At 51.4% G+C, this 21350-nt stretch overlaps 1 protein-coding gene across 1 annotated transcript; it reads left to right on the plus strand.

Moving 5' to 3' along the window:
* The first annotated feature begins 13725 nt into the window (after positions 1-13725).
* LOC135974690 (SRRM2 protein homolog rsr-2-like) lies at positions 13726-16286 on the plus strand. Its single transcript, XM_065563136.1, has 2 exons — positions 13726-14641; positions 15713-16286. Exons 1-2 carry the CDS (start codon positions 14095-14097, stop codon positions 16225-16227), a joined length of 1062 nt encoding a protein of 353 aa, XP_065419208.1. The 5' UTR covers positions 13726-14094; the 3' UTR covers positions 16228-16286.
* The last annotated feature ends 5064 nt before the right edge of the window (positions 16287-21350 follow it).

Below are 21350 nucleotides of genomic sequence, written 5' to 3' on the forward strand. Positions count from 1 at the left end.
GTGTCTGTGCAGCGCCCGGCACAACGGGGGCCTGATCTCAGCTGGGGCAGGGACTGTCTCTCCCTGTGTGTCTGTGCAGCGCCCGGCACGACGGGGCCCTGATCTCAGCTGGGGCAGGGACTGTCTCTCCCTGTGTGTCTGTGCAGCGCCCGGCACGACGGGGTCCTGATCTCAGCTGGGGCAGGGACTGTCTCTCGCTGTGTGTCTGTGCAGCGCCCGGCACAACGGGGTCCTGATCTCAGCTGGGGCAGGGACTGTCTCTCGCTGTGTGTTTGTGCAGCGCCCGACACAACGGGGCCCTGATCTCAGCTGGGGCAGGGACTGTCTCTCGCTGTGTGTCTGTGCCTGGCTAAGGTCAGTGTGAAAGTGATTGCAATGTTGCAAAAGATGTATTTAGTTGACATGTTTCAATGTTACGCGTGAATTTAACCATCCCGCTTCTGTGCATTGTGTAGGCTTTGCCAGCTGTGGCCTTCAGGAACACTTCACTCACCTGGCCGAGCGTCTCCACCAGATAAGCATTTCAACATCTCTCACGATAATCTTGTGGTCTGGAAAGAAAGTCACGGCTTGCATCTGTCATGCACCTTCCTAGACCTGACCCTGTGTTGATGTCAGTGAAATGCCCACAGTGATCCATAAGCATCTGCAACACCACGGAGAAGTACCCCTTCCTACTGATGTACTCCGTCGCAAGGTGGTCTGGTGCCAAAATTGGAATGTGTGTACCATCCATCGCCCCCTCCCCTCCACAGTTAGGGAAACCCATTTCTGCAAAGCCATCCACTATTTCAGGCACATTTCCCAGAGTCACAATCCTCCGTAGCAGGATGCGATTTATTGCCTGGCACACTTGCGGATGTAAGCAGAGTCAGGATGAGCTCCACCCTGACATCTGGTGGTGAATTATGGCGAGTGTGGAAAAGAACTTCAGGGGCTGATCTGGTTTGCATAGGCACACCCACTCGCCTGGCATGAAACCACAGCAACTGAAAGTGGTTACTTTGGCTGGTGTGGGATCCCCAGTTTCTCCGTTATTGGGGCAGGAAGAATAAAGTTTTGTTACCCTGATTCGGTGAATCAAGGCCAGTGGAACTGTTGTATGACAGAAGGACTCACCATTACCTAAGTAGCACTTGCTTGACAAGGGGCATGGGTTACAAAACCTAGTGAATTAGAGAAGTTGGGGGCAGATATTTGTATCTGGTGGTGTAGGCCCCTTTTTGTAAGCCTGAAACACTAATAGCATTTCTTCTTCTCTCCACTGTTGAACGTGAGAGCTAACTTTGATTCTGTTAGGAGTCTAGTTACAGGCTGGTGAGCTGAGTTCACTTTGGGCCAATAGTGCACTAGCACCGGGGCTCCCCTACTACTAGTTGAAATCACTAAGAGCTGAGATCACTGAGTGCTGTGTTAACTAGTGGGGGAGCCTGAAGCTATATTGCTAAGCGGCTGGCGGAGCAGTTTGTGGGGATGGCTGGAGGAGCAGCTAGCAGAGCGGAGCCTTGTGGGGACGGCTGGAGCGGCCCAAGGAACGGTGAGCAGAGCCGAGCGGCTCACAGGTCGGTGAGCAGAGCGGAGCAGCTTGTAGAGCGGAGCAGTTTGTGGGACGGCAGGAAGTGGACTGGCTCATGGTGAAGGCTGCGGCGGAACCCCATGGAGAGGCGGCCGTTCGGCCTCGGATCACGTAAGGTGCCCCTTAACACCCTGCATGCCCCCCTTTTACTCTGGGGCTGCACTGACCAGGGACAGAGACTTTAGGGGTTGTTGGACTTTTGGGACTTTGGTGATTCTTGGGTTGCTGGACCCAAGAGACTTTGGGGGGTTGTTGGACTTTTGGGACTTCGGGTGATTTTTGTGTTGCTGGTTTCAAGAACCAACGGGAAAGGACACGGCCCAATTTGCTGGGGTGGGTCCTCGCTCATGATTTGGTCTATGAACTCTAGTTGTGGTGTTTTCCCAATTTAATGCTATGTTGTTTACCTCATGTTATTAAACATTTTCTGCTACACCGAGGCTCTGTGCCTGCGAGAGGGGAAGTATTGCCTCTTTGAGGCGCCCAGGGGTGTGTGTAAGATTTTCCCAGTCACTGGATGGGGGCTCGAGCTGGTTTTGTGTCACGCTGTTGGGAGGGGACCCCTATGTACTGAACCCGGCCCTTGCTGCTATCAACTCGGCCTGGCAGAAGGGTTACACGTTAACACAGCCCCAATGGATGACTTTCCCACTCCAAATGTATACGTGACCAACCGGTAGCAGTCTGGAGTCACCAGCTTCCACACAGCAATCGCTTACTGAGAGAGCAGCTCTCATTCTGGTGTCCTTGCGCCGCAGGTCTGGGGCCAACTCCGTGCACAGTTTCAGGAAGGTGGCTTTCCGCATCCAAAAGTTCTGTAGCCTCTGCTCGCCATCCCACACCTGCATGACCATGCGATCCCAGTCCCACCATTCTGTAGCGGCTCTGTGACTGCCAAAAGCAATCTAAAATTGCTCTTACCCGTATCACGCAGAATGTCGGGCGCCTGCGAGTCTTCTTCAGTTAGGAACTTCACGATTAACTGCACTGCCATCCGCGATGTCTTCAGGACAGTTAACAGAGCGTAGAATAGCAGTGCGGGATCCATCCCTTCTCACAAAGTTGCCGAGGTGCACAGCAAAGAAGGGCCGTTGCAAAAATGCTGTGAAAGAAAGCCGGAAGCCCATGGAGTGGTGGGACAGAAAAATGCATCATGGGACATTTAGCCCAGCCCCAGGATGCGCCGCGATACTCTCTGCCTTCCCACAACACCTAGCGACAGAAGGTGTCGAGCTGGACCCACAGTGCATTGCTCACACTGTGGATGATGGTCCCCACACTGTATATATGATTTGCCCAGAGAGGGAGTTATGGATATGGAATTCTGATATCAACTTTTGGGTGTCGACATCACTTTTGTCGACAAAAATTGGTAGTGTAGACATGGCCTAACTCCAGCAGCATGGCAATTTTCCGGCCAGTGTGAGTACACCTGTGCAATCTAATGAGGAAAAGGACCTGGAGATTACAGTGGACGAGAAGCTGGATATGAGTCAGCAGTGTGCCCTTGTTGCCAAGAGGGCTAATGGAATATTGGGCTGCATTAGTAGGAGCATTGCCAGCAGATCGAGGGAAGTGATTATTCCCCTCTATTCGGCACTGGTGAAGCCACACCTGGAGTATTGCATCCAGTTTTGGGGCCCCCACTACAGAAGGGATGTGGACAAATTGGAGAGAGTCCAGCGGAGGGCAACGAAAATGATTAGGAGGCTGGGGCATGTGACTTATGAGGAGAGGCTGAGGGAACTGGGCTTATTTAGTCTGCAGAAGAGAAGAGTGACGGGGCATTTGATAGCAGCCTTCAACTACCTGAAGGGGGGCTCCAAAGAGGATGGAGTTCGGCTGTTCTCAGTGGAAGCAGATGACAGAACAAGGAGTAATGGTCTCAAGTTGCAGTGGGGGAGGTCTAGGTTGGATATTAGGAAACACTATTTCACTAGGAGGGTTGTGAAGCACTGGAATGGGTTACCTAGGGAGGTGGTGGGATCTCCATCCTTAGAGGTTTTTAAGGCCCGACTTGACAAAGCCTTGGCTGGGATGATTTAGTCGGTGTTGGTCCTGCTTTGAGCAGGTGGTTGGACTAGATGACCTCCTGAGGTCTCTTCCAACCCTAATCTTGTATGGTTCTCTGATTCTAATGCACTTAGAGACATCGGGTCTAAAAAGAAAGCTCTGCTCAACTTTAAGTTGTGTTAGTAAAGAGAAGTTGTAACACATCCAGGAGTTACTAATCTGATAAGATAATGTTTAGATCAGTGATTCCCAAACTGGGGTTTGGGAACCCCTGGGGGTTCACAAAATGTTACAGGGGGTTCTCGGGGAAAAAAATCCCTAATGGGGGACAGAGCTGTCCCTAGGGACCCTAGGCAGCACGAGACTGGCAGCCTGGAGCCCTGGAGACTTCCAAGAGCTAAGCAGATCAAAGCAAGCATCTCTATCACACGGAGGAGATTTAAACTTCAAGACTCCTTAGAAGAAATGGAAAGGGAGGGGGATATTTTTTGCTGTTTTTTAAAATTAAATAGGCAGCTAGTATTGTTTATAAAATTATTATGAAGAACAAGTTGAAGCTTTGTTGTAACGTGCGTTCTTTGCCTGGACTGCTCAAGACCTGAATGCTTGTGTAGGAGGAACCCTTTGAGTTGGTTTCCTAAATACCTTCATGCTGCTTCACATCTGATACTCCTTGATGAAACATAGGAGCCTTGTCTTATAACAGCTTATTCAAAGTGATACAAGCTACGGAAGTGAGATCTTGGAAGAATGTTGCCATTTTCATAATGTAATAAAAATACTGTAATGATAAATAATAATTATTAATAAAGAGTGTGTAATAAGCATGTCATAAAAACAAATTTTATATTTCCAAGAGCACTCCTTTTATAATTTATGCTCAGGTGAAGGAGAAAATTCCTGGAAATATTCATTTTTAGGAGGGGGTTCGCGAGATTTGACATTTTAGTGAAAGGGGTTCACAGGTTGTTAAAGTTTGAGAACCACTGGTTTAGACACAGCTCTGGTTTACTTTGGCCCCATTCACAAAGAATTGATCTTTATCGAAAGTGAAAATGTTCTTCTTTCACTGCTGATCTGTTTTATGGGAACTGATTATCATTTATTGCCTACTTTGTCCCAGCAGATATGTGTCAACAGTGGCAGGTACTAAATGTTTTCTTGTCAGCTCATTGGATTTCCTTCATGGGTGTGAGGAGGGCAAATAACAAGTCTTTGTATTGCCATGTCCCACAATGGCCCCTTTACTTTTGACAGGCCTCCTAGATGGGGGGGAGAGGATCCCTCCTGACTGGGGTCACCTTTTCACAGGTGTGGTAAGATGAGGCCCTGAAACATAAACCCTTGTATCAGAGGCCCGGTCTGAGGCCTGAGGCCTGAACTGAAGTAATGGTCAAGACTTTGCTAACACAAAGTTAAGCTGTGAGCCGAGGCAGGCCCGGCTCACAGAAGTTAGCAAGAAGAAGGCTTCTAAAAGCACGTAGACACATATAAACACGGATAAGATGAACGTGTGCCAGAACATCCTAGTACAAACACATTCCACAGAGATAAGAAGGAACAGGCAGGCCCATTCTAAAGACAGGGTGAGAAGGACAATATGATGGATAGACTTGTTTGTTCGAACCAACTTGTACCAGGAGAGAGGCAGCACCCTAATGCGTAGAGGGGCTGTACCTCAGAACGTCAGAAGAGATGTGTAACCTGTTTGTCCCTGTGTATAAGAATGCATCCCCGAATGGATGTCTTTGTCTGGCCTACGGGGCAGTGGAGAGTCCCGCCACTGACCGAGCCGGTCCATTCTCAGGGACATCATAGGATGTCCTGTATTTTGCGGGGAACTATTCCTGTGGTTCGTTTGACAATAAACCTGGCCGGGTGCCTTCGGACGTTATGAGAGTCTGTGGCCATTGGGAGTTCTCCTGGAGTCTGCTGTGTCAGTGACCTGCACAGAGCCGGGGCAGCACACAGAGGGAACACACACATGCAGCCGACTGTCATAGGGTTACCATATTTCAACAAGCAAAAAAGAGGACGGGAGGAGCCCCGCCCTAGCCCCGCCCCTGCCCCTCCCACTTCCCGCCCCCCCAGAACCCCCAACCCTCCCCCCGTTCCTTGTCCCCTGACTGCCCCCTCCTGGGACCCCTGCCCCTAACTGCCCCCCAGGACTCCACTCCCTATCTAAGCCTCCTTGCCTCTTGTCCCCTGACTGCCCCAACCCTTATCCACACCCCCACCCCCAGACAGACCCCTGGGACTCCCACGCCCCATCCAACCACTCCCCACCTCCTGACAGCCCCCCCCCAGAACTCCCAACCCATCTAAACCCCTCTGCTCCCTGTCCCCTGACTGCTGCGATCCCTCTCCCCACTTCTACCCCCTGACAGCTCCCCCCAGAACTCCCAGCCCCCTACCCCCCCGCTCCTTGTCCCCTGACTGCCCCCTCCTGGGACCCCTGCTCCTAACTGCCCTCCAGAACCCCACCCCCTACCTAAGACTCCCTGTTCCTTGTCCCCTAACTGCCCCCTCCTAAGACTCCCCCCAACTGCCCCCCAGGACCCTACCCCCTACCTGTACCCTGACTGCCCAAAACTTTCTCCACTCCCCCCAAAAAGCCCCCCCCCCGTTTCTTGACTGCCCCCTCCAGAACCTCCCTGGCCCCCTTACCCTGCTGCTCAGAACAGGGTGTTGGGCTCTGTGCCAGCCGGACACATGGCTGAGCTCCCCAGCACAACAAAACCCGGTCCCTGGCCCTGCACAACAAAACCCGGTCCCTGGCCCTGCACAGTGCTGCGGGACCGGGCTGCAGGAGGAGGAGCTGCCGGCCGGCTCAGAATGCAGGGAGGGGGGGGGTGGGAGGAGGAAGCTGCTCCGGAGTCCAGCCCGGGACTTTCCTGCAGCCCTCCCAGCTCTGCTCTGCCGGGGGAGGGGGGAAATCCCGGACATTGTGAGTGCTTTACAAATTCCCCCCGGACGCTATTTTTAGCACGAAAAGGAGGACATGTCCGGGTAAATCCGGACGAATGGTAACCCTAGGTGTGGAGGTTGGGTGTGGAGGTTGAGGAGGGAAGGGAAGGGAAGTTCACAGCCTGGGCAAGGGCTGTTTTTGGAGGGGCTTCTACTGGCTGCCTGATTTAGGTGCTGCCTAGGAAAAAGGAACCTTTCCCTTGTGTTCCTGGGAAGAACAAACAAGTATCCAAATGAAAGCTCAGCTTTGTGTAAAAATCCCCCATAGACGATAAACCCAGCACATCCCAGCTCCGCTGCGGGCCCCATCTGGCCAGCCCTGGCACCCCGCACACACACTCAGCTGCGATGATCGCCAGGGAGCAGGCTGAGAGCACTCGTGGGGTGGTCTGCAAGCCTAGTCCTGGTCTGACCTGGACGGTGCTTGAGAATATCAGCTCCGTGCCTGCAGCTCCTCATACTCTGCTAGCCGCTTCTCCACATGGGTCCGGAGTCAGTCCTTAATATGCTGTTTTCTGCTATACTTGCTTTTATAACAGTGAACTAACAGTGCCGGTCTCCCAGGACCATGTGTTTCCCTCCAGGAGAATAATAATACGGACACCATAGCACTTCCATTAATAGCCCCAGAGCGCTTTACAAAGGAGAGGCAGGTGTCTCCATTTTACAAATGGGGAAAGTGAACCGCAGAGCAGTGAAATGACTCGCCCAAGACCTCCGCCACAGAATAGGATGCAGGTTTCCTGTCGTCTGGTTCACTAGGCAGAAGACTGGGTCCATTGCTTGGTCCATTTTACTGCCCATTGGGAGTGGGCCAAGGTAGTGGATTAGACCATGTATAAAAAGCTGTGGGAGGGACACACACCAATTATTGTAGTTGTTCCCAGCTCCTGGTGTACACACCAGTGCAGGCTCAGGCTTGTGGCACTTGCTACCTTGAAGTTGAGTCTCTGGGCAGGGTACCATGCCACATGTTGCCCACTTCCCATTTGGCTGTGCACACTATTTTCCTGATTGCAAGATGGGTGAGCTCACTCTTCATGATAGTGCAGAAGGTGCATAGCTGAATTGGAGCTTAGCTGGTACAGTGAAGTTCTCAATCTGGTGAACAGCTGCATTAACATATAAGAGTCAGGAACCCACTGGATAACAGAGCTATAACTTGGCTTGGCAACTCTGCTGTTTAGCTTTCTCCCCGCGATGGATGGCATCATATACACACAGCATGTAAAAGGTCCTAGTACTGCAACAACAGGCTCTTATGCAAATCCTCAGAGAGGGTGGTGGTTGTGAAATGAGCTTCCTCCTTTACAGTTTGTAACATCGTCCAAAGCGAGTAGTGGAGGGACACACTGGTAGTTGTGTTTATACCCCCCCTTCGCTTCTCCCGCACCTACTCTGTCACAACCCAGCTGATCCCGTAGGAGAGGACCTGCCAACTCTGCCATTGTAAATCCAGAGATACAGGAACGGGGCGTGTGCCCTTTTTGACTCCATCAGGGTGTATAAAGAAAGCCTGAAAGGGATTTCTATAAAGAGTTTTTCTGTCTGCTTGTTTTTTAATCCCAGGAAAATCAAGTCTTTCCTTCCCTGATTTTGCAGCAAGTGTCCCTTGGAGGACACGGAGACATGGATCGGGAGCCTCGCAGCTCTTCGTGGACCAGGCCGGGGTGAGAGTCTTTTAGTTAAATGGATGTTCAAAAAACCTCAGACCAAATAACTCCAAGCAGTCTGAGTACAAACCACTCCCCTTCACAGTTAATCCAGTCTCACTCACCTTGTGTCTATGATACCACCATCTTGCCACTTCTCCAGTTGTCCATAGAGTGCTCTAGGGAAAGTGATGTTGACAAAACCTGAATTCTAATGTTAATAAAACAACTAAACAAAATCCCTTTCAGGCCCTTTTTATCCACCATAAAGAAAAAAAAAAAGTTTCTTTTCATTTTGAAGGACTGAGGGCCTGATCCAATGCCTATTGAAATCAATGGTAGTCAGTCCATTGACATCAATGGGCTGTGGATTGGTCACTTATACCTTGATTGTAAACACTATGCTCTCAGCTGAAATTTAGGTTACAAAAGCTGCGGCACAGAACCAAATTTCATTTATTGTGCAAAAGTGCAAACACTCCACTAAGTCATTCAGGCCCTGATTCAGGAGTCCGTCCCTGTTCAGCAAAGTACTTAAGCATGGGCTTTAAGTGATTTGCGGAATAGGGAGGGATGTAAGCCTGCAGAATAACATCTTCAGAAGCAACTGTGAGATTTAGGCGCTTAAATCCCATTTACAAAAGTCACGTTATCAATTTTACTGGTGCTGAATGGGGCCTGCTTAATTTGGAGGATGAGAAACTACAAATAGCAGGTGGGGCAAATGGAGTAGATGGATTTTTGTTAATGTTCCTTTAACTGAAAAAGAACTTTTATGTGAGCTAAAATGACTGACACTTGAAGGGAAATGTTTTCCCTTTAAGGGAAATGTTTACAGCCTGCTTGTCTTTCATGCAGCTCGGTCCCTTTGCATATTCCAGAATTATTTGTTTAGATAAGGAAAATGTTGTTTATGCAAATCACTTTCTGCAACTAAAGGTTGATTAGGGTCTTTGAGGTCTTTGTGTGGGTGGCAACTGTATTGAAGCAAGTGATCTGTCCCAGCTCATTCTGTATTGCAGAATCCTTACGAACGTATGTTATATAGAGGAGAGGCAACATTTTCAAAAGGTCCTAAGTGACATAGGAGCCTAAGTACCATTTTCAAAAGTGACTTAGGAACCTGAGTCCAATGAGACTTAGTCCAATGAGATTTAGGCTCCCAAGTGTCTAAGTCACTTCTGAAAATTGGAGCTAGGCTCCCGAGTCACTTAGGACCTTACCCTAGTCTTAATTACTTTCTGCCAAGCCTCGGATCTTTTACTTCCATGTCCCTCACTGTAGGGGAGCTGCTACCCTCTATGGCTGACAGTTCTGCAAATACCCACTTGTATGGGGAACAGCGCAATCCTATGGCTGTAGCCCCAGACTGGGAGATGGTGAGACTTCGAACAAGTCTCTGCATCTTAGCTTTCCTCTCAGGAAAAGTGGGCTAATGCTGTTTACTCTCCACTGTCAGGTTCTTTGCTGTCCGTGGAGCAGAAGCCTTCTACAGGTGTTCGGTATGAGCAGGATAGCTCCTGGTGGCTGGGATGGGTCACATAAAACCAGCCAAAGTTGGACATGATATGCTCACCAGGCTCAGCCTAGTTTTCCATCTTACTCAATGTCCATTCAAAGCTCACAGTGGATTTCCCCGAGTGGGGGAGTTTGAAAAAGGAAGCAGAGAGCAGCCTGCAGTGTGATTCTGGCTGTCCCCTCCCCTCACAGTCCTGTTGTTTCCAAAGGCTGCATTTGTGTCACCGGTAGAGCTGGGCAGGAAACAGCTTTCACGTCCCAAGAACATTTTTGAGATTTTAAGAAAACCCCCTTCCACGGTGAGACCTTTTGCTATTTTCACGGGGCCCTCACCTAACTGTGGGGGGAATCCCTGCTCCAATGACTTCTTCATTATATGTACAAAGCTCCAACCGAGAGATTGAGAGTTTTGAGACCCAGCCCACAATAGCCCCGTGGTTAGGGGACTCACCTGGGAGAGCGAGACCTGGCTTCAAGGCGCCGCTGCAGATCAGGCAGAGCAGGGATGTGAGCCTAGGTCTGCCATAGCCCAAGTGACTGCCCTAACCACGGGGTTATTGGCTATCAAAACGGGTCCGTTCCTGTGAAAAGTTTCAGTTTTACCATGTCAGCTTTTTCTGATGAAAAAATGTTTCATAGAAAAATTCCTGAGCAGCTCTAATCATTCCCCTGTGATTCAGCTTTCTCTGGAAGTAGGGTTACCATATTTCAGCAAGCAAAAAAGAGGACGGGAGGAGCCCTGCCCTAGCCCCGCCCCTGCCCCTCCCACTTCCCGCCCCCCCAGAACCCCCAACCCTCCCCCCGTTCCTTGTCCCCTGACTGCCCCCTCCTGGGACCCCTGCCCCTAACTGCCCCCCAGGACTCCACTCCCTATCTAAGCCTCCCTGCCTCTTGTCCCCTGACTGCCCCAACCCTTATCCACACCCCCACCCCCAGACAGACCCCTGGGACTCCCACGCCCCATCCAACCACTCCCCACCCCCTGACAGCCCCCCCCAGAACTCCCAACCCATCTAAACCCCTGTGCTCCCTGTCCCCTGACTGCTCCGATCCCTCTCCCCACTCCTGCCCCCTGACAGCCCCCCCCAGAACTCCCAAACACTCCCCCCCTGCTCCTTGTCCCCTGACTGCCCCCTCCTGGGACCCCTGCTCCTAACTGCCCTCCAGAACCCCACCCCCTACCTAAGATTCCCTGTTCCTTGTCCCCTAACTGCCCCCTCCTAAGACCCCCCCAACTGCCCCCCAGGACCCTACCCCCTACCTGTACCCTGACTGCCCAAAACTTTCTCCACTCCCCCCAAAAAGCCCCCCCCCCGTTTCTTGACTGCCACCTCCAGAACCTTCCTGTCCCTTCTCCTGCCCCCCCTTACCCTGCTGCTCAGAACAGGGTGTTGGGCTCTGTGCCAGCCGGACACGTGGCTGAGCTCCCCAGCACAACAAAACCCGGTCCCTGGCCCTGCACAACAAAACCCGGTCCCTGGTCCGGACCGGACTGCAGGGGAGAGCTGCCCTTGTATCAGCACAAAGTGCTCTCGCTCCCGTTTTGCTACGCTGCATGGCAGAAACCGCTCCCAGTTGCAAAAGGGGAGGGCTGCACTTTGTGCAGATACACTTGCTCAGAATGCAGGGCGGATCCGGCTCCTCTACAGCTGCTCCGGAGTCCAGCCCGGGACTTCCCTGCAGCCCTCCCAGCCGCTCGCTCTGCTCTGCCTGGGGGGGAAATCCCGGACATTGTGAGTGCTTTACAAATTCCCCCCGGACGCTATTTTTAGTACAAAAAGGAGGACATGTCCGGGTAAATCCGGACGAATGGTAACCCTAGACTGTCATCAACATTGAACAGAGCAGAGCACCACACTGGTGGCGTCTGACGAAAACAGGAAGCATTTTTGCCTGTGGGGAGCAATGTTAGGGGAAGGGGGATGGTGTGGGAACCAGTGAGGTGGTGTGTGGGCGAGGGGAGCCCCGATTGCCTGCCCTTTCTGGAAGCCCAGCCGATCTGGGCGTTCTTGGTCTGCTCTTGGTGCTGAACACTAAGTATGGCCGGGGCAGGCCCGTGAGCGGAGTCTGAGCCCCAGAGTGGTTTCCCTGATGTCAGCTCCCCCATCTCGGTGCCCTGAGCCTCTCTCCTGCACTCCTTAGTCGCACCTGCCTCCCCGGTGTGCCTGTGTATGCGCTGGGCGTCTCCCTTCTCAGCTCCCCGTGTCGCACCCCCCTTCTACAGCATGAAGAAAAGCAGAAGCAGGTCATTTGGGGAAGGGACTTTGGCTCAAATGAATCACTAGGTAATGTCCCCAAATTTACCCCCAGGTCTGTTATCCAGTCCCTCGACTGGCACTCTACCTTTCAATGCAATCGGAAACTACCTGTGTGTGAGAGTGAGAACACTGGGAAAATAGACTTGAAGCCACGTGCTCTCTTTCTATCCTGCTTCTGGCCCAGATTTCTCATTTGCATCCGCTCTGCACCGGCCTTCATAAAATCAGAAACTTCTAGTGACCTGTGGAACATTACGTTGTGTTGCTGGTTCTCCATAGGGTGCATGAGCTGCGAACAAGGGAACCCCACTGACACCTGTAGATCCAGGCTGTATTTCTGGGGGTAAGAATCTCCTTATAAGAACCAGTACATTTTAAAATGAAATCTTAATTTGATGTTGGGGCACATATTTTAGGATTGCCTTGAACAAATGACCATAAATTTGCATCACTAACACTACCAGCATGGTAATTTTCTGGCCAGTGTGAGGACAGGTGGAATTTAGTGCATTTGGAGAAATCGGGTCTAAAAGAAAGCTCTGCTCAACTTTAAGTCGTGTTAGTAATGACAACGTGTAACATATCCAGGAATGACTAATTCGATAAAATCACTTTTAGACACGGCTCTGGTTTACTTTGGCACCATTAGCAAAGAATTCATCTTTATCGAAAGTGAAAATGTTCTTCTTTCACTTCTGATCTGTTTTACGGAACTGATTATCTTTTATTGCCTACATTGTCCCAGCAGATATGTGTCAATAAGTGGCAGGTACAGATTATTTTCTTGTCGGCTCGTTGGATTTCCTTCATGGGTGTGCGGGGGGCAAATAACAAAGTCTTTGTATTGCAATGTCCCGTAATGGCCCCTTTACTTTTGACAGGCCTCCTAGATGGGCAGGAGAGGATCCCTCCTGACTGGGGTCACCTTTACACAGCAAACATTTTTTACAGTTCAAAGCACAATTTACTTTTTACCTGATAGCAGGGGATACAGTTATTAGGAATGAGATTATTGCCACCAGCAACTTGGAAGCGTTTCCTGAAGTGTAAACACATTCTCGTGAGTCTAACCTAACTTACCAGTGCTAGCAGCATGCAGAGGTGAGCTGGGCGGGTTCCCCACAATGAATCTGCCCGTGTTGAGCGGAGGCCTAGAGCCTTGGCAGGAGCTGGCACCTGCTCTGCCAGCGTCACACCAGCTAGATGCAGGGACAACTTCTTGGTGTCCTCTGCAGGCCTAATAATGGGCCTGGAGCAATCGAGGACCCTGGGAGCAGAGCCACTCAGGGCCTCGGTGGGCAGCACATCCTGTGGTGTTTGGGCCCTCAAGGCTCAGAGCCTGTGGGTCACTGCTGGGCCAGGGCTGTCCGATGGTGGTGTGGCTGTGCCCAGAACTCAGGGACCAGCACACCCAGGCTGTAGCCTGCACATCCTCCCAAGGGGCTGTCACTGGGGGCAATGGTGGGGGAAGGGGGATGGTGTGGGAGACAGAGGGCAGCAATGATGAGTGAAGGGGGATGGTGCTGGACCCAGTGGGGTGCAAGAGTGGGGAAAGGGGGACGTGTGGGAGCCAGTGAGTTGTAAGGGTCGGGGGAGGCTTCCTGAGCTCTTCTCACAGCTCCTCATCTATCAGTGGAAGCACGGCTGTGTGGCAAGGGGAGCCTCGATTGCCTGTCCTTTCTGGAAGCCCAGCAGATCTGGGCGTTCTTGGTCTGCTCTTGGTGCTGAACACCGGGTCTACACTACGACTTTAATTCGGATTTATCAGCTTTAATTCGAATTTACCCTGCAACCGTCCACACAACGACGCTATTTATTTCGATGTAAAGGGCCCTTTAAATCGATTTCTGTACTCCACCCTGACGAGCGGAGTAGCGCCAAAATCGATTTTAACATTTCGAATTAGGGATAGTGTGGCCGCAATTCAATGGTATTGGCCTCCGGGAGCTATCCCACAGTGCATCATTGTGACCGCTCTGGACAGCAATCTAAACTCGGATGCACTGGCCAGGTAGACAGGAAAAGCCCCGCGAACATTTGAATTTCATTTCCTGTTTGCCCAGCGTGGAGAGCACAGGTGACCACAGATAGCTCATCAGCACAGGTAACCATGCAGTCTGATAATCGAAAAAGAGCACCAGCATGGACCGTGAGGGAGGTACTGGATCTGATCGCTGTATGGGGAGAGGATTCAGTGCTTGCAGAACTTCGTTCGAAAAGACGAAATGCAAAAACTTTTGAAAAAATCTCCAAGGGCATGATGGAGAGAGGCCACAATAGGGACTCTGAGCAGTGCCGCGTGAAAGTCAAGGAGCTCAGACAAGCCTATCAAAAAACAAAGGAGGCAAACGGTCGCTCCGGGTCAGAGCCGCGGACATGCCGCTACTACACCGAGCTGCATGCAATTCTAGGGGGGGCTGCCACCACTACCCCACCTGTGATCGTGGATTCTGGGTCGGGGATAGTCTCATCAGCGACGCCTGAGGATTCTGCCGATGGGGGAGAGGAGGAGGAGGAGGATGAGGATGAGCTTGCAGAGAGCACACAGCACTCCGTTCTCCCCAACAGCCAGGATCTTTTTCTCACCCTGACTGAAGTACCCTCCCAAGCCTCCCAAGCCAGTACCCAAGACTCTGACCCCATGGAAGGGACCTCAGGTGAGTTTACCTTTTAAAATATAAAACTTGTTTTAAAAGCAAACGGTTTTTAATGATTACTTTGCCCTGAGGACTTGGGATGCATTCGCGGTCAGTTCAGCTACTGGAAAAGTCTGTTAACGTGTCTGGGGATGGAGCGGAAATCCTCCAGGGACATCTCCATGAAGCTCTCCTGGAGGTACTCCAAAAGCCTTGCCACAAGGTTTCTGGGCAGTGCATCCTTATTCCCTCCTCCATGGTAGGACACTTGACCACGCCATGCTTGCAGCAAGTAATCTGGTATCATTGCCTGACAAAGCCTGGCAGCGTATGGTCCCGGTGTTTGCTGGCATTCAAGCAACATCCGTTCTTTATCTTGTTGTGTAATCCTCAGGAGAGTGATATCACTCCTGGTAACCTGGTTGAAATACGGGAACTTAATTAAGGGGACAGAGGTGGCCGTTCCTACTGGGCTGTTTGCCTGTGGCGGAAAATAAATCCTTCCCTGCAGTTAGCCAAGCACAGATGGGAAATTGGCCCTGAGTTTTTCGCGTTTGGCTAGCAGGGATCTTCCCTGTTACCAGCCACGCGGTGGGGGGAGGGGTACCGTGATCATCCCAGAGAATTCATGGCGGGAGGGGGGCGGCGGCGGGGGGTGGTGGTGGTTAGTTTGGTGCCTGCAGGGATCTTCCCTGATACCAGCCACGCGGTGGGGGGGAGGGGTACAGCGATCATCCCAGAGAATTCATGGCGAGAGGGGGGGGTGGTTAGTTTGTTTTCTGCTGCTGCTGAATGTTAACAGAAAAACCGCAGCACTCTACAGGCTATACTTGGTATGTGGGAAAGGAGGGCGCAGAAGCTGTAAAACAATGGCTTACCATGGCCGCATGCAAGCCGAATTCTGTTGCCCAGACCTGTGATCTCTAGCAGCAAAGCCACAGGCACTCAGCATTAAGAGGCAAAATGCGACCTTGCACAGAAATCACATGTGCTATGTAATGTGAATAGTGTTGGTCACCGTGAAAGAGTATAAGCATTGTTCTGCAAAATGTAGCTTTTTAAACAAGTCTCTCTTTTTTCCCCTCCCTACAGCAGCTGCAAATTCCTCAAGTCTCCCTCCTCCATCCCGAAGGTTATCACAGATAAGGCGTCGTAAGAAGAGAACGCGAGACGAGATGTTTTCTGAAATTATGGAATCCAGCCGCAGTGACAGAGCTCATCTGAATGAGTGGAAGGAAACAGTTTCAAAGTATAGGAAAGAAGCCAGTGAATGTGAGGACAGGAGGGACCAACGTGAGGACAGGAGGGACCAACGTGAGGACAGGAGGGACGCTCGAGATGAGAGGTGGCGGCAGGAAGACCAGAGGAGGCAGGATGCAACGCTGGGGCTGCTGCGTGAGCAAACAGACATGCTCCGGCGTCTGGTGGAGCTTCAGGAACGGCTGCTGGAAAACAGACTGCCGCTTCAGCCCCTGTTCCACCCTCCCCCCTCCCCATGTTCCGTATCCTCCTCACCCAGACGTGTAAGAACACGGGGGGGGAGGCTCCGTACACCTTCCCATTCCACCCCAGTAGACAGCCCAAGCAAAAGGCTGTCATTTTTTTAACCTTTCCTTTGTGGCTTTTTCCTTCCCAGCAATCCTCCTCCCAAATACCACCCGGGTTCCCTCCCTCTTTTTCTAATCTATTAATAAAGAATAAATGATTTTTAAATGATAGTGACTTTATTTGGTTTGAAAGAAAGCTGGGGGAAGGGGGAGGGTGGGTTCCTTACAGAAAATCAGTCAATAAAGGGGGCGGGTTTTCATGAAGGAGAAACAAACAGATATTTCACACTGTAGCCTGGCCAGTCATGAAACTGGTTTTTAAAGCTTCTCTGATGCACAGCGCTTCCTGGTGTGCTCTTCTAATCCCTGGTGTCTGGCTGCGCGTAATCAGCAGCCAGGCGATTTGCCTCAGCCTCCCACCCCGCCATAAAGGTCTCCCCCTTACTTTCACAGAGATTGTGGAGCACACAGCAAGCAGAAATAACAATGGGGAGATTTCTTTGGCTGAGGTCAGAGCGAGTCAATAATGATCGCCAGCGACCTTTTAAACGGCCAAATGCACATTCTACCACCATTCTGCACTTGCTTAGCCTGTAGTTAAACAGCTCCTGACTCCTGTCCAGGCTGCCTGTGTACGGCTTCATGAGCCATGGCATTAAGGGGTAGGCTGGGTCCCCAAGAATAACTATGGGCATTTCAACATCCCCAACGGTTATTTTCTGGTCCGGAAAGTAAGTCCCTTGCTGCAGCCCTTTAAACAGAGTAGTGTTCCTGAAGACGCGAGCGTCATGAACCCTTCCCGCCCAGCCCGCGTTGATGTTGGTGAAACGTCCCTTGTGATCCACAAGTGCTTGCAGCACCATTGAAAAGTATCCCTTGCGGTTTATGTACTCGGTGGCTTGGTGCTCCGGTGCCAAGATAGGGATATGGGTTCCGTCTATCGCCCCACCACAGTTAGGGAATCCCATTGCAGCAAAACCATCCACTATAGCCTGCACATTTCCCAGAGTCACTAACTTTCGTAGCAGCACCTGAGTGATTGCTTTGGCTACTTGCATCACAGCAGCCCCCACAGTAGATTTGCCCACTCCAAATTGATTCCCGACTGACCGGTAGCTGTCTGGCGTTGCAAGCTTCCACAGGGCTATCGCCACGCGCTTCTCAACTGTGAGGGCTGCTCTCATCTTGGTATTCTGGCGTTTCAGGGCAGGGGACAGCAAGTCACAAAGTTCCATGAAAGTGCCCTTACGCATGCGAAAGTTCCGCAGCCACTGGGAATCGTCCCACACCTGCAACACTATGCGGTCCCACCAGTCTGTGCTTGTTTCCCTTGCCCAGAATCGGCGTTCCATGGATAGAATCTGCCCCATTAACAACATGATCTCCAAAGCACCGGGGCCCGTGGTTTCACAGAATTCTGTATCCGTGTCCGTGTCCATGTCCATGTCAATGTCCTCATCACGCTTGTCGCTGCGCTGCCGCCGCCGCTGCCTCCTCGCCTCGTTTTTCTGGTCCTGGCTGAGCATAAACTCCACGAGAACGCGCGAGGTGTTTACAATGTTCATGACTGATGTCTTGAGCTCAGCGGGCTCCATGCTTGCCATGGTATGGAGTCTGCAGTGTTCACCCACCCAGGAAAAAAGGCGCGAAAATGGTTGTCTGCCGTCCGTTGCTTTCATGCAGGGAGGGAGGAGGTGAGGCTGTACCCAGAACCACCTGCGACGATGTTTTTTGTCCCATCAGGCACTGGGATCTTAACCCACAATCCCAATGGGCGCGGGAGACTGCGGGAACTATGGGATAGCTATGGGATAGTTACCCACAGTGCAACGGTGCAGAAATCGACGCTAGCCCCGGTACTTGGACGCACACCACCAAATTACTGTGCTTAGTGTGGCCGCATACATTTCGACTTTATACAACCTGTTTTTCAAATCCGAATTATATAAATTCGGATTAATCCCGTAGTGTAGACATACCCTAAGTATGGTCGGGGCAGGCCCGTGAGCGGAGTCTGAGCCCCAGAGTGGTTTCCCTGATGTCAGCTCCCCCATCTCGGTGCCCTGAGCCTCTGTCCTGCACTCCTTAGTCGCACCTGGCTGCCTGGTGTGTCTGTGTATGCGCTGGGCATCTCCCTTCTCAGCTCCCTGTGTCGCACCCCCCTTCTACAGCATGAAGAAAAGCAGAAGCAGGTCATTTGGGGAAGGGACTTTGGGTCAAATGAATCACAAGGTAATGTCCCCAAATTTACCCCCAGGTCTGTTATCCAGTCCCTCGACTGGCACGCTACATTTCAATGCAATCGGAAACTACCTGTGTGTGAGAGTGAGAACACTGGGAAAATAGACTTGAAGCCACGTGCTCTCTTTCTATCCTGCTTCTGGCCCAGTTTTCTCATTTGCATCCGCTCTGCACCGGCCTTCATAAAATCAGAAACTTCTAGTGACCTGTGGAACATTACGTTGTGCTGCTGGTTCTCCGTGGGGTGCATCAGCTGCGAACAAGGGAACCCCACTGACACCTGTGGATCGAGGCTGTATTTCTGGGAGAAGAATCTCCTTATAAGTACCAATAAATTTTAAAATGAAATCTTAGTTTGATATTGGGGGGCATATTTTAGGACTGTGCCTTGAACAAATGTCCCTAAATTGCATCACTAACACTACCAGCATGGTAATTTTCTGGCCCGGGGCGGCCAATCTGAGTCTGAGAAGAAGCCAGAATTTACCAATGTACATTGCCAAAGAGCCACAGTAATACGTCAGCAGCCCCCCATCAGCTCCCCCGCTCTGCTTCCAATGCCTCCCGCCCACCGGCAGTCCCGCTGATCAGCGCCTCCCTCTCCCTCGATGTACCTCCCAATCAGCTGTTTCTTGGCAAGCAGGAGGCTCTGGGGGGAAGGGGGGAGGAGCGAGGGCACTGCAGGCTTAGGGGAGGGGGTGGGAAGGGGTGGAGTGGGGGCAGGGCCTGTGGCAGAGCCAGAGGTTGAGCAGTGAACACCCCCTGGCACATTGGAAAGTTGGCACCTGTAGCTCCAGCGCCGGAGTCGGTTCCTATACAAGGAGCCGCATATTAACTTCTGAAGAACCGCATGTGGCTCTGGAGGAACAGGGTGGCCACCCCTGTTCTGGGCAGTGTGAGGACACATGTGGAATTTAATGAATTTGGAGAAATTGGGTCTAAAAAGAAAGTTCTGCTCAACTTTAAGTGGTGTTAGTAAGGACAATGTGGAACACATCCAGGAATTACTAGTCTGATAAGATAACGTTTAGACACAGTTCCATTTACTTTGGCTCCGTTAGCAAAGAATTCATCTTTATGGAAAGTGAAACTGTTCTTCTTTCACTGCTGATCTGTTTTATGGAACGGATTATCTTTTATTGCCTACCTTGTCCCAGCAGGTATGTGTCAATAAGTGGCAGGTGTAGAATATTTTCTTGTCGGCTCGTTGGATTTCCTTCATGGGTGTGTGTGGGGCAAATAACAGAGTCTTTGTATTGCAATGTTCCATAATGGCCCCTTTACTTTTGACAGGTCTCCTACATGGGCGGGAGAGGATCCCTCCTGACTGTGGTCACTTTTACACAGCGAACATTTTTTTTACAGTTCAAAGCACAATTTACCTTTTACCTTATAGCAGGGGATACAGTTATTAGGAATGAGATTATTGCCCATAGCTTCTTAGAAGCGTTTCCTGAAGTGTAAACACATTCTCGTGAGTCTAACCTAACTTACCAGTGCTAGCAGCATGCAGAGGTGAGCTGGGCGGGTTCCCCACAATGAATCTGCCCGTGTTGAGCGGAGGCCTAGAGCCTTGGCAGGAGCTGGCACCTGCTCTGCCAGCGTCACACCAGCTAGATGCAGGGACAACTTCTTGGTGTCCTCTGCAGGCCTAATAATGGGCCTGGAGCAATCGAGGACCCTGGGAGCAGAGCCACTCAGGGCCTCGGTGGGCAGCACATCCTGTGGTGTTTGGGCCCTCAAGGCTCAGAGCCTGTGGGTCATTGCTGGGCCAGGGTTGTCCGATGGTGGCGTAGCTGTGCCCACAACTCAGGGACCAGCACACCCAGGCTGTAGCCTGCACATCCTCCCAAGGGGCTTTCACTGGGGGCAATGGTGGGGGAAAGGGGATGGTGTGGGAGACAGAGGGCAGCAATGATGAGTGAAGGGGGATGGTGCTGGACCCAGTGGGGTGCAAGAGTGGGGAAAGGGGGACGTGTGGGAGCCAGTGAGTTGTAAGGGTCCGGGGAGGCTTCCGGAGCTCTTCTCACAGCTCCTCATCTATCAGTGGAAGCACGGCTGTGTGACAAGGGGAGCCCCGATTGCCTGCCCTTTGTGAAGGCCCAGCAGATCTGGGCGTTCTTGGTCTGCTCTTGATGCTGAACACTAAGTATGGCCGGGGCAGGCCCGTGAGCAGAGTCTGAGCCCCAGAGTGGTTTCCCTGATGTCAGCTCCCCCATCTCGGTGCCCTGAGCCTCTGTCCTGCACTCCTTAGTCGCACCTGCCTCCCCGGTGTGCCTGTGTATGCGCTGGGCGTCTCCCTTCTCAGCTCCCCGTGTCGCACGCCCCTTCTACAGCATGAAGAAAAGCAGAAGCAGGTCATTTGGGGAAGGGACTTTGGGTCAAATGAATCACAAGGTAATGTCCCCAAATTTACCCCCAGGTCTGTTATCCAGTCCCTCGACTGGCACTCTACCTTTCAATGCAATCGGAAACTACCTGTGTGTGAGAGTGAGAACACTGGGAAAATAGACTTGAAGCCACGTGCTCTCTTTCTATCCTGCTTCTGGTCCAGATTTCTCATTTGCACCCGCTCTGCACCGGCCTTCATAAAATCAGAAACTTCTAGTGACCTGTGGAACATTACGTTGTGTTGCTGGTTCTCCATAGGGTGCATGAGCTGCGAACAAGGGAACCCCACTGACACCTGTAGATCCAGGCTGTATTTCTGGGGGTAAGAATCTCCTTATAAGAACCAGTACATTTTAAAATGAAATCTTAGTTTGATATTGGGGCACATATTTTAGAGATTATGCCTTGAACAAATGTCCATAAATTTGCATCACTAACACTACCAGCATGGTAATTTTCTGGCCAGTGTCAGGACAGGTGGAATTTAGTGCATTTGGAGAAATCGGGTCTAAAAGAAAGCTCTGCTCAACTTTAAGTCATGTTAGTAATGA

Source organism: Chrysemys picta, chromosome 12 (genome assembly GCF_011386835.1).
Source record: "Chrysemys picta bellii isolate R12L10 chromosome 12, ASM1138683v2, whole genome shotgun sequence".
NCBI classification, from domain to species: domain Eukaryota; kingdom Metazoa; phylum Chordata; order Testudines; family Emydidae; genus Chrysemys; species Chrysemys picta.

Coding starts and splice junctions, on each gene's coding strand:
- LOC135974690 (XM_065563136.1), top strand. CDS start 14,095: ATGCAGTCTGATAATCGAAAAAGAGCACCAGCATGGACCGTGAGGGAG. Junction 14,642..15,712: donor CCCCATGGAAGGGACCTCAG/GTGAGTTTACCT, acceptor CCCTCCCTACAG/CAGCTGCAAATTCCTCAAGT.